This window comes from Mixophyes fleayi, chromosome 2 (assembly GCF_038048845.1).
Source record: "Mixophyes fleayi isolate aMixFle1 chromosome 2, aMixFle1.hap1, whole genome shotgun sequence".
NCBI classification, from domain to species: Eukaryota; Metazoa; Chordata; class Amphibia; order Anura; family Limnodynastidae; genus Mixophyes; species Mixophyes fleayi.
In genome coordinates, this window is record NC_134403.1 from 284,514,682 (window position 1) to 284,527,725 (window position 13,044).

Sequence of the window (13,044 nt, forward strand, 5' to 3'; positions counted from 1 at the left end):
GCCAGGGGTGAAAGCCAGACCTCAGTACAGGGTCCCTGGAAGTAGTTTTGGGTGGGAGATTTAAAAGATAAATTTCTGCACAAGACAGAAAGGCACCAGGGAGGAAAGTGGGCTGATGCCCCCCTCTCCCTGGCAGCTCGTGGACAGTGGGCCACTCCCCCTCTGCCACTAGCCTCTAAGTAAAAAGGTGTTAACCTCATTGGGCAGATTCACTTGCAGGCTGCATGAATCAGTCCAGATTGGTTATAGAGACAGGGGCTGGATTACCTCCTGCCAAGCTAGCCTCCAAAAGCTGTATAAAAAGAGCGTTTGCATTGAGATGCATTATTGTTCCATCTGACGTTCTGATCACTGGTACCTTCAACCAGTGTGAACTGTGCTTGTCAGGACACTTGAGCTAAACAAACATCACTTGCTTCAAGATCTGCTTGACAACTTCTTCCATGCTGTAATTTCCTGTGATCTTGTGACCTACAAATGAGACCCAACTCTAATCCTTCTCCGGCTGTTCTGAGGTTTGGATCCAGCTTTCCGGTACCACAGCACTGTCCACTACCCAGCAGCTCTGGCAAGTGGGATAGGCCAGGGGGAATCCATCCACAGCAACTCTGATCTATAGGAAGAGGTTAAGGGTACCAGCTCAGGTGCACCAGCAAGGGGGTACACTAGTAGCGACAGTTATACAGAAGAACTGCAATTCTGGATGCTGTGAAGGAGTCCAGTGGTGGCAGCAGCTTAAGCCCCTCCTAATGCGGTTAGAGGGCGCATTTGGGATAAAGAAAGGGAACGGTGGCAAAGTAAGCCCAGCCACTTCCCAAAACAGACAGGGTGGCATAGGTAGTCCATCTGGTCCCAAATGCATTTAAAAAAAATAAGCTAGTTTACAGAAAATATTGCTAGCCAGACTGGTCTAATCCCACAGAAGAGCTACTGTAGCACAAGTTGCTGAAGAAGTTATTGCTGCTATGATAAAAAGAATGGGCACGTGAGCACCAGAACTGGGCCATGGCACAATGGGAGAAGGTGGCCTGGTCTGATGAATCACGTTTTTTTTTGACATCATGAGGGCGTCAGAGTGTGTGCGGGCCGTTTACCTGGGGAATAAATGGCACCAGGATGCACTATGGGAAAAACCAGGCCAGCAGAGGCAGTGTGATGCTCTGGGAAATATTCTGCTGGGAAACCTTTTTTCCCCCATATTGCTTCCTGGTGCATTTATGTGGATATTATTTTGACACATGCCACCTACCTAAACATTGCTGCAGACTAAGCACATCCCTTCATGTCAATGGTATTCCCTGATGGCAGTGACCTCTTTCAGTAAAATAATGCACAATGCAAAAATTGTTTAGGAATGGTTTGATAAACATGACAAAGCGTTCGAGGTGTTGACCTTGCCTCCAAATTCCCCATATCTCAATCCGACTGAGCATCTGTGAGATGTGCTGGAGAAGGTCCGAGCCATGGAAGCCGCACCTCACAACGTACAGGACTTACAAGATCTACTGCTAACGACTTGGTGCCAAATACCACAGGACACCTTCAGAGGTCTTGTGGAGTCCATGCCTCGATGGGTCAGAGCTGTATTGGCAGCCCAATGGGGACCTACACAATATTAGGCAGATGGTTTTAATGTTATGGCCGATCAGTGGATATACACATACACAAACATTCCTATACCATGACAGAAGTTGAAATGCGTGGCACTGTGTAAACATTTGCTGGGCAACATAGTGCAAATTATTGTTCTCGCTTTTTTAGTGGATAAAATTGGATGCTCCTTCAAACGGGCACTCAAAACTCACCTGTTCCTCAAAGCCTACCAACAATCCACTTAACCCTTACCTCGTTGCACCTTCGCAAACATCCTTCTCTTGTTCTCCCCTCTCTCCACCAGCCCCACCCTTCTTTCCCTTACTTTAATGGATCCCTCCTGTACCTGTTTGTCCACCCTCCCTTAGGATGTGAGCTCGTATGAGCAGGGCCCCTCTCCCCTCCTGTCTCCATACCTGTTCTTCTACTCCATCTTCACTCATATGTCTGCCCGGAGTTCTGAAGTATTGGTACTTTGTGTTTATTGCTGTGTACTATGTCACCCTGTATGGTCTCCTGTTTGTATTATGTACGGCGCTGCGGAAACCTTGTGGCGCCTAACAAATAAATGATAATAATAATAATAATAATGGCTGCAGTCCAACTTCAATATTAATCACAGGTAATTATGAATGGTGATACTTCGTTCAGCTCTATTCAAACCTTTGCACAATATACCAATTGCACTGCCAGGACTGAACGATTACTGCAGTTCTAGGCAATGCACATGCCATACATCATCTTTTGAAAGAGCAATTGGTACCATTAGTCAAAACTACAGGTGCATAACTAGTATTAATATATCAATAGCTAACTGGATTTTGAAATGCTGCACAATGGTTGATTACTTTCTTTTTTTGCCTGAAACTACATATCGAATACAAATCAAAAGCAGCAGTTGAGCACATTGGAAAACCAAAAACAGAACATCTTTTGTCCAAGAGTTGGCATATATCACTGTTGTCTAGTTTGATTGTGACTCTACACACTTTCGCGATATGCCTACATTGTTGGTCATGAGTAACACATTTGCCCTACATTGTTCCATCAGTTTTTAAAATCAAACGATACAACGTGCTTTGGAACAATAAAACCCGACCATGGGAGCGTACACAGTAATTTGATACAGTCATTTATCGTGTAATCTACAAGATAATTGGTTAAAAAACCTGCAGTGTATAACCAGCTTAAGTATACAAAAAAAAAAAATTACTAGTCAAGATATGTATGTATAAAAATAAAAAAAGTGCTTTACGAGTCCCTGTCAATTAATGTTACAAAATTGAAAAGGTTTTTAGTAAATCGATATCTACACATGTGACAACAAAATAATCCCACGTTTGAGAATGATGCAACAAAAATCACTTTGGCTTGCCAGTGTGTGGCCAATTTATAGTTTGTAGAAATTCACAAGTTACCTGTGTTCCTTATGCTCCAGAAGCTGGCAGTCCCGACACGTCAGTCTGTCACAAGTTTCACAGAACAGTTTGAGATGCTCCTGTTTATGGACGGGACAGAAAACCGGACGCTGACCTGAAGCTCCCACTGATTCTACAAAAAGAGAGATGCTAATTTGCATATCGAAGTTGGTTTAGCGGTAATGTAGAAGGACAAAAAAACCCTCTTCTTATTCCCACAAAAGTGCCTGCACATCAGATCACAAAATGCTCACCTAACTCAAGCAGTGGTTGAACCTATGGCTGACTTATCAAGCTGGTTCGAAAAGATCTCCCACACAGAGTAAAATGCTATGTATACTGCCAATATACAGCACTCACTGTGACAGCAGAATGACTAGGTAGACTAGAAAGGAAGGTAACTTTCTGGGAAGAAGGAAGGCTCACTTTTTGGAATTCGTAAGAGCAGACATTTGAACTGATGCTGGACACATTGATTCAGGTAGTGTTCCAGAATATTTCCACAAATGCTGAACTGGGTTCAGATTATCTTTTAATTATAAAAATGCCAGCATATTACATAGCACTGTACATTGAGGGAATGATGCAAACAAATGATCTATACCAGGATGTAAAGACAGCCTTGGCCAAAAAAATAATACATAAAAATATATCTATATCTACAGTATATCTATATCTTTGCAGGGTTACAATTGTAGCTGTGGTTAGTGATATATTATCATTGATATAGCCACTGTGCTAGTTCCTACCCCAAGCCAGTTGGCAATTACAAATACTGTACTAGATCCTGACTTCAGGCAGGGGTTGGATACGTTACCGCGATTGTGAAAACACCGACAAGAGTTTCTCCGACATGGACAGCGTGAACCTGCCATTGACGACAGACTGGTAATCCCGACCGTTTCAGAAACAGACCTCCAGTAATCGCGACGATTCAGAATCCTGGCACCAGTAAATGATGCCACTTTGAAGCCCGATGATCTTATTTGTGCAGTTAAGGCGGTAATGCAAGCAAGCGGCGACTGAACATTGTACCCCTTAACTGCACAAAAAGTAGTATTGGGCTTCAAAGTGATGTCATTTACTGATGCCGAGATGCTGAATCGCCACGATTAGTAGGTCTGTTTCTGAAACGGTCGGGATTACCAGTCTGTCATCAATGACAGGTTCACGCTGTCCATGTCGGGGAAACGCTTGTCGACGTTTTCGTAGTCGAGGTAATGATTACCACTGCCAGGCAGTTGGTGATTACAGGTATTGTGCTAGTTCTGGTCTCCAGATGCTTGGCTAACAAGGTCATGACCAAACCATTGGGCAACCACATGTCCCCCTAGAAGACACCGCGCTCCTGTCTGGAAGGAAATGCTGCAAAATTGGGCGAAGATAATCACTCCACACTACGAACTGACTATTCCCTATTTAAAGGAATGACTGCTCCCAAAGTATGCCAGAAAAATATACCCCATAACATTACGGAACCATCAGATGAAAGTTAGAACAAGAGGATGAAATAATAAGAGAAGATTCATAAGAAGGAGACTAGTGGACAATGACTAAAGATTAATGTTTATTATTCACAGGCAACTAAAATATAGTGAGCCTATAAGACGCTCGTATTAAAAAAAAAACAACAAAATCATAAAATCAGTCAGTCAATGTAGGTTATTAGCACTTCTTGGACCAACCAGCTGTCTTAATATGGATGTTATACCACTAACTAGTAAAAATAACATTTTGCAAGATTTCTTGATAAGTGCTTAATACAAAGTCATTTTACAAATTAGTTACCAGGATATTTTTTTATTTAAGGACATACAGAATATCCTTCAGTTACTCTGTACATAAAAATTGTTCTCCTGTGCAATAAATGACAACACGTAAGTTAAAAACACAGACTTAAGTCTTAAATAATGAAAATCATATTTCTCTATTCAACATATATTTCATTAGTAAAAATAAAACAATAGTTCTTGTACACAAAGCCTTTAAGATCTCAGGAGATAAGTCATGTCTTACCTGAAGATACATCTTCCTTCTTCGTTATCATGTGGTCCTTCGTGAATTTAACCCTTTGATGTGCTTCTATACAAGTCTTACAGAGCCATTCCCCACATTCCACACAAAATCCAACAGCACTTGCATTGTCTTCACAGCTCGTACAAACCTATTTGAAACAGAAAAAGCATTTAGGTTTTGCACTGGAAAAAAATAAATATTTGGGACCATAAATACTTTGGTTATTGTGAGCCTATACTATTTATATAAGTGGAGACTAAGGGGTATATTTACTAAACTGCAGGTTTGAAAATGTGGAGATGTTGCCTATAGCAACCAGATTCTATCATTTATTTAGTGCATTCTACAAAATGACAGCTAGAATCTGATTGGCTGCTATAGGCAACATATTCACTTTTTCAAAACACCAGTTTACAGAAAACTTGGGCGTAGATTTCTAAAAAGTGTGCCACATAGTAAATTGACTTTCTTATGCGGTTTATTACGGATTACAAAACAGTCTATATACATCAATTTTATGCATGTCGACGGACATGAAATATTTTCTGTAAAACATTGCATATTATGTTAGTTATTTAAATGTTAATAGTAAATAAACAGGCTAACAATGCTCTGTAGAGGCAAAACAAAATACAACAGGCCAAAACTAGGCAGAATACTTGTATAAGCTTACCAAACAATATCTTTTGATTCAAGCATGACTGGGACATTGACAGGACAATTATTTTACTCATGAATAGATCTGCCCAGCACAAACTTTTCAAAATTTACCAGTCTGTCAGTATAATCTTTAGGGCATGCTGCCTTTGAAGACTGCTTTGGCTATATTTACAGTACTTTTATCAAATGGTTGACAGACCCTGAAAGGCTGCCTCTTTATTTTTTGTCCACTAGTTATTTGCTAAAAGTACCATCAGTATAGACTATGTGATCATTATATGCATCTATCTATGATCTATATTTCTCTACTCTGTTAAAGCTATTACTCCTGTGGCGAGTTCAGACAACAAATAAGATAAAAAAACAAAAAAAAACACAGGCCCGATATTTGGAGACTTTGCTGAGGAAATTTAAACAGCAGTGTGTTTAAAGGCAGTTTTAAATTTGCCTGGCAAAGTCGGCGAATAACAGCGATTTGCTAGAATCACAGATTTATACATTTAACCCGTGGTCTGTGCATGCAATTGAGAAGCGTCAAATCCATTATTTTAGGATTCGGTCAAACAACAAGTCCATAGAATATCCAACTGAACTTTATCTAAAAGATAACAGTTTATCTATAAGAATTTTAACATCTGGAATAAAAATAAAAATGCATTAAAATGTTCTATAAAATCATAGGAAAATCTGAGACATTTAGGAAATTGAAAATTAAGTTTAGAAGAAAGAAACCTTAGTGTCAAGCTTAGTTTTCTGATAAAGTTCATGTTGTACACTATAAAAAAAACAAAGGCTTATTTTTACAGGCGAACACTCAATTTAAATTTAACGTTTTCCATGCTTTTGGGTGTGGGGAACATTACTACTTAATGTGAATTTATTAATGTAATATCTCCTTCTAAAACACCAGCTGCTCCTCTCCTACACACTTATCACCAGTTATTTATATAGTGCCATCATATTATGCTGTGCTATACAGTACAGAGAATATTTCATCACTGCCTGCCCCATGGGAGCTTGCAGTCAAAACTCCCTACCATACAAACACACTACACTAGGGTCTAATTTGGCAGTATCCAATTAACCTACCAGTATGTTTTTGGAGCGTGGGAGGAAGCCAGAGCACCTGGAGGAAACTAATGCAAACACTGGGAGAACATACAAACTATGTACATAAGAATCCTGGTTGCAATCAAAGACAAAGTCCTGCACTGGCAGCAATTCTAACCATTGTGACACTGTGCTGCTTGTGTTGAATATAGTCAACTATGTGACAATTGGTAAATAGAAGAAAAAAAAAAAAAAACAGCTGAGTACAGCAGAGCACTTTATACAGCTTGAGGCTGTAGACCTCTATAGAGCAGCGCTTCTATGAATGCTGATGGTACCAGCACATTTCTAAGCAATAAGCAGAAACAACATTTTGCATGCCAGTGTTTGTGTGAACAGTCATCTCCTGTTCTATTTTTCCATATTAAAAGATCACTAGATCGAAGCCTAAAATATAATTTCCGTGTAACAGATACAATTAATAATATGCAGTAATTTACTATTAATGGGAGATTAACACAAGTGACACGTTTAGATCTGTAAAACATGACTAGTGTATTTATACATGTTTTATTTAACAAGTGTGGATATAATTATAATGACAGCACATAAAGCTACACATGTATATACTGCACTGAACAATGTAAATATGTATGGATTCAAGATGATTCTGCATGATGGGTGGTGCAAAGTAAATTTTTCCACCTGTGCCCACAACTTGCTAATTCCACCTCTACCTAGAACATTAAAATGATTTTAAACATTTATCTCTATATATTTGCAAGAGACAAAACCAAAAGGGACAATGAGGTAGAAAAGTCCCTTTAAAACCTGTAAGAAATTCAGTAATATAAATGTCATCCAATTTTTGGTGATTGTATCTGTCCAAGACAAATATATATTCTACCTATATATCTATATATAGTTTTAAAAGCAACTTTTATTTCACCTTTATTGGTTCTACACAAATAACTAATATTTGTAATAAGATTTAGTACACATGTTTCAACGGCTCCAATTCATGTGGCAAATAGAACACAAAAAAGGTGAAATAAGGAATAAGTCGTGCTCTGTTTGTATGCATGGACTATGAGAAAGCATGACAAAGCAAAGAGTGCATGCTGCATTCATTTCCTTTAAAATGTATAGTAAAGTGTGCATCAGCCATCAGTTTATCAAGGTAATGAATGACTCTCTTTTCTTGTATGGAGAAAGCAGGCCACATGCAGACTTAACACTCAAGCATATGAGCTATAAATAACTAAAGATACTACAAAAGTAGGAAACTATAAACATAACCGTTCCTTGAATATACAGTTTATCCAATTACACATTAAAAGATAAGTGATGAAGGCTTGAAGTGTAAAGACTACTTTGTCTGATGGATTTAATTATGTAACCGGTTTGTGTGTTGTCTGTTAACCTTATAAATATGAGAACACCACAGGTACATAAAATGAAAAAGTGAGACGATTTAATGCTAACGTGTTTGGGTTGAATATCAATTTTTTTTCCACACTTTCTTAATGCCCATACATATATATATTTTTAATCCACTATAAAAAAATGTTTCATACTATGTTTTTGGTGAGGTTTATTCCCATATCCTATGATATCTAATCAGTATAACAGACTGCATTCAAAGCTCAGGCTAGGTACACACTACACTGTTTTCAGCCAACTATTGGGCCAATCAGACGATAAACGACTCATTGGCCCGATATCACAGTAGTGTGTACCCTGGAACAATGAACGATCAACGTTCCAAGGCACAAATTATCATTTCAGCCGATTGGTCGTTCTGTTTAAAATATGTAATTCAGCTATAAACATTGACGGTCCAATTCTGCAGTGTGTATGCATTTTGTAGAATTGGACAGACATCAGGAGTTAAGCTCTTTGCAGCAGAGTCTCAAACCTGTCAACAGCTTGCAATTGTCCAGTCTCTAGGTCAATGATCCTGAAGGTAAATCTCCTTCCCTCCTCTTATATTTTAATATCCCCCTCCTTTTCACTCACTGCCTGCTTTTCTCTGCCCCTCCCCTCCGTCACTGCACTCTTTTCTTTCACTGTATCTGTCCAGCCTGTAACCTCAATGTAACCTCAGCAGCCAAATCTGAGTCTAAAGGCCCCAATCCTGACCCCACGCATGCTGCCCATACCAGCAGGAATCACCCGACGTCTAACAACTTGTGACTTGTAGCACTACAAGTCACAAAAACAGCTGCAGAGGCAGATTTATCTAAAGCACATCACAAACCAGCAGATCCTCTCGGTCAAAAATGTTGCAGATCATGTGTAGGAGTTTCACTTTCTGATCTGCAAACTAATCAAACTGACGCTTAAAACACCTGTAGACAATGTTCTCACACAGATCCTCCTTGACCTGTCCGATCCTAATCTCCTCAGCACACTTTCTGCAGAGGAGAGGGGGGATACAATTAACCCCTGCATTGCCAGCCTTACACTCATATACCTTGTGTGCTTAGCCTTATAATCATCAATTGTGTAGAAATGGCAACAGGGGAGGGCTGCCAAATTTTAGCCCAGTGGCGCAAGACTCGACTCTGCGGCCTATTAGGAACATTTTGAAGGGGAAAAAATGCAGATGGCCCAGTGACCCAGCCCGAGGTAGCCCAATATGGGACTGGCCCCAGCCTAGCCTGCCCCTGAAGGGCAGCAACAGCAGGCTACACAAAGGGAATTACTGCTTGTAACATGGAATGTGTGTGACCACCTGTCACTGATCTCGTCTCACCACACTTGTAAATCCTCTGAGCTGCGGCCGACTTTAAGACAGATGAAGAGCACCAATTTGAAGGTTATCTGGTATAGTGTGTACACATGAATTGGCGTGCTGATCAGGACTTTTTTAGGCAGTAAAAAATTGGTAAAATCTCTTTGTCTGAATCACTGAAATAACTTCTGGTATAAATTTATTTAAAGCAAGTAGCGCAGGGCACTTATTTATATAATTGCACTTATTTTTGATATATTTTGAGATAGGAAATCGTTATGTCGAAGACCAGGGTAGAAATTAGTTTTTTCTATTTTAACCTTTCTAACGCAAGTACCTTAATTCTGTGGTATATATCTGGTACAATGAGCCTCTGTTTACAAAGTCTTTTGTGTATTGGGATGTGTTTTGTATGGAAGTGTCATTGTTTGGGATTTGTAAGGTTGCTAGTGGAAACCTCCAATTTGGCCTATGGGGAGGGAGTCTGATAGCAGGAAAAACCTGCTCTGGCCAAAGGAACAGCAGGTTTTGTCAGAGTGTTCAAACCTTTCTGAACATTGTGAACAGCATGTGATGCATGACATCGCAGCGTCTCTAGAATTTCATAGATAAATTTCATAGATATTGTTGGCTTTGCAATGCATGCAAATCCATGTTTGTGTAAACATATTACATAATGATTCTAAAAATAGCCCGTGTCTAGACTGTATTAAAGGGACTGGCTTGTATTGAAAACTTGTTCTTCTGATTTCATCTGACTTGAGTGAGCACTGGTATCTTTATCCAGTGTAAGAGCAAATAAACATCTTGTTTCAAAGACCTGCTTGGAAACATCTCTCAATATTGCTGTATTCATGTGACCTACAGACTAGATCCAAAATCAAATCCGTTCCCGGCTGTCCTATGATTTGAACCCAGCATTTCTGGTACCACCGTTCTGCCTGCTGCTCTGCAGCCCTGGTCAGTGCGATAGGCCAGGGAGATCCATCCACAGCATCCCTGATCCAAGAGGTTAGGAGTACCAGCCCAGGTACACCAGCAACAAGACACGCTAGCAGCGTCAGCTACCCAGAAGAAACCCGGTTCTGGATGCCGGTATAGGAGTCCAGTGGTGGCAGCATTTGTAAGCCCCTCCTACTGCAGCAAGAGGGCGCATATGGGATAACGAAAAGGAACAGTAGCAAACTAAGCCCAGCCGATTCCCAGCAACAAGAGACAGGGTGGCATAGGTGGTCCATCCTGTCACAAATGTATCGTTAGAATTTTGGTGTAGTGTGTACCTAGCCTTAGTGTCTAAATTTGCTCCCTGGGCCATCTACAGTGTTCATTTGATTGAACTTAGGAGGGTGGGAGATTCCCTTCTTTTCTGTTTGGCTTCCCACTAGGCACAGCACACTTGTACAATAGTGTAGATAGGCCATTCTTCTTTCCAAAAGCTGGAAGAAAAGGAGACTACTACTCAAACAATAAATTTTCAGTGAACACATTCTTGCAAATATTAATATATAAGCTTAGCAAGTGAATGCCTCCACGCCAAACTGCCTTCGTTTTCAAAATGGACACTGCCAATGTGGCACATATGGGAAGTGTTTATTTTACTAGCCTGACAGGCAGATTTTGTTCTAACCAAAAAAGAAAAAGGGCGATAAGACTTATGGATCAGGGTCTTCTTAAGTACCCATACTATGTCATGTTGAGTGGATTTCCCTGTAAGAAAATGTTTGACAATTGTAAAAAGTAAGATCTGGGTATGAATGGAGAAAATTCACGAAGCATGCTTTGTTGAAAGACTGATGGAGGATGGAGATCTATCCTATGTTTCACATCTTTGCAGGTCAGGAAATCATTGAATTGTTGATTACTCTACAGGCACTCTATTTCTTCCAAAGTCCAAACCAGATTGAAAATAGCCACTTAGCAGTTTCACATGTAGGATTAGATGAATCTTATATAAAAGGTTAAAGCACATCTTCATTTGAGAGGCTTGAATTCCTTTTATACTGCTTTATTACTAATGATTAAGCGGTTTACACATTGGACCCTCTGCAAACAATTTTATTTTTAGATAAAAATTATGAGCAATTGTCACATAAGCTTCTTTTGATGTTTTGCACAGTATAAGGTTATTATCACTTACAGTTCTTTAGTGTCAGTTTACTATGCATAAGTCATCAGGAAAAGAAAATTAAATGCCACTAGCTACGTCAAAGTCAAGTGTACAATGTCATACCTGCTCAGACTTTTCATCAGTGCTGCTTGGGGATTCAGATGTGTCTTTCACAAAATAATTATCCACTAGATCTATTTGTCTGCATTCTTGTCGGCAAACTGGACACCGTATCACACCAACTGTAAACACAAAAACAAGTTAGAACAAAATCAATGCAGGTATTTTGATTGGACTAGTTGCACTATAGACTGTAGCATAGGATGCTAGTTTACAAGCTTAGTTATCAAACAACCCAGTCAAAATCTAGACTAGTTTCTATTTTTAGCATTAAGACCCTAGGGCCTGATTCATTAAGGATCTTAAATGAAGAGGATTCTTATTTCAGTCTCCTGGACAAAACCATGTTACAATACAAGGGGTGCAAATTGGTTTTCTGTTTTGCACATAAGTTAAATACTGACTGTTTTTTTATGTAGCACACAAATATCAATTTTAAATGTCAGTGTACAAATAAGCTATCAAGTATTTGCGTGCTGCATGTTAAAACAGTCAGTATTTAACTTATGTGCAAAACAGAATACTAATTTGCACCCCTTGCATTGTAACATGGTTTGTCCAGGAGACTGAAATAAGAATCCTCTTCATTTAAGATCCTTAATGAATCAGGCCCCTAGTCTCCAAGCAATCACATGCTCCCAACTAGAACAAAACTGACAACAAAGCACAAAATGATTAAAATTCCCCACCAAAGATTTGTGGGTATATACATGGACACTACAATGAGAAAGTCACTTGTTCTGTGACTAAACAATATTGTTCAATTGATGTTACACTTATTCAATGATTGTGACTTTAAATGATTGTGACCCAAGCCTATGCCTTAAGATTGGTACACAACAGAAAATTTCTCCCGATGTGATCTCTCGCGATTTTACAAAACGGCAAAGTCATGATCAGCATGCCGATTCATGCGAACACACTAATACACGATTTTGCATAATTTACCTTCAGATCTGTGCTCTTCATCTGTCATAACCATCTACTGAAAAGATTGCGACACTAAACTGTATGGAGATCTGCCTACACTGCTGGTTGTGAGTGCATACATACTTCAGAATTTGCCCATCATTCCATCTTTCAGAGATTTTTAGTCTGATTTATGAAATCAAATGAAACTACACAATGTGCCTTTTGTACAGTAAAACATGATGGGAGTGTACACACTAATGCAATATTGGACCCAACAGTCATTTACAGTGTAATTGGTACGACAATCGGGTGAAAAACCTGTAGCGTATACCTAGTCCTACTACCAGGGCCACCGAGAAGTGTGGGGGGGGGGGGGGGGGGGGGGAGGACCCAGCAAGAAGAGAGAAGATGTAAAATAAGCCAATACAAAG

General features: G+C 39.6%; 1 protein-coding gene across 1 annotated transcript in view; it reads right to left on the reverse strand.

Annotated features, from left to right (window-relative positions):
* The window catches only part of TRIM33 (tripartite motif containing 33), a 72,165-nt gene that overhangs the window by 28,384 nt on the left and 30,737 nt on the right, over positions 1–13,044 (reverse strand). Inside the window, exons 2-4 of the mRNA XM_075196293.1 lie at positions 11,705–11,823; positions 5,028–5,175; positions 3,012–3,144 (exon numbers count right to left, since the gene is read on the reverse strand). Of these exons, the coding sequence (XP_075052394.1) occupies positions 3,012–3,144; positions 5,028–5,175; positions 11,705–11,823 (400 nt within the window). The remainder of the gene's footprint in view (positions 1–3,011; positions 3,145–5,027; positions 5,176–11,704; positions 11,824–13,044) is intronic.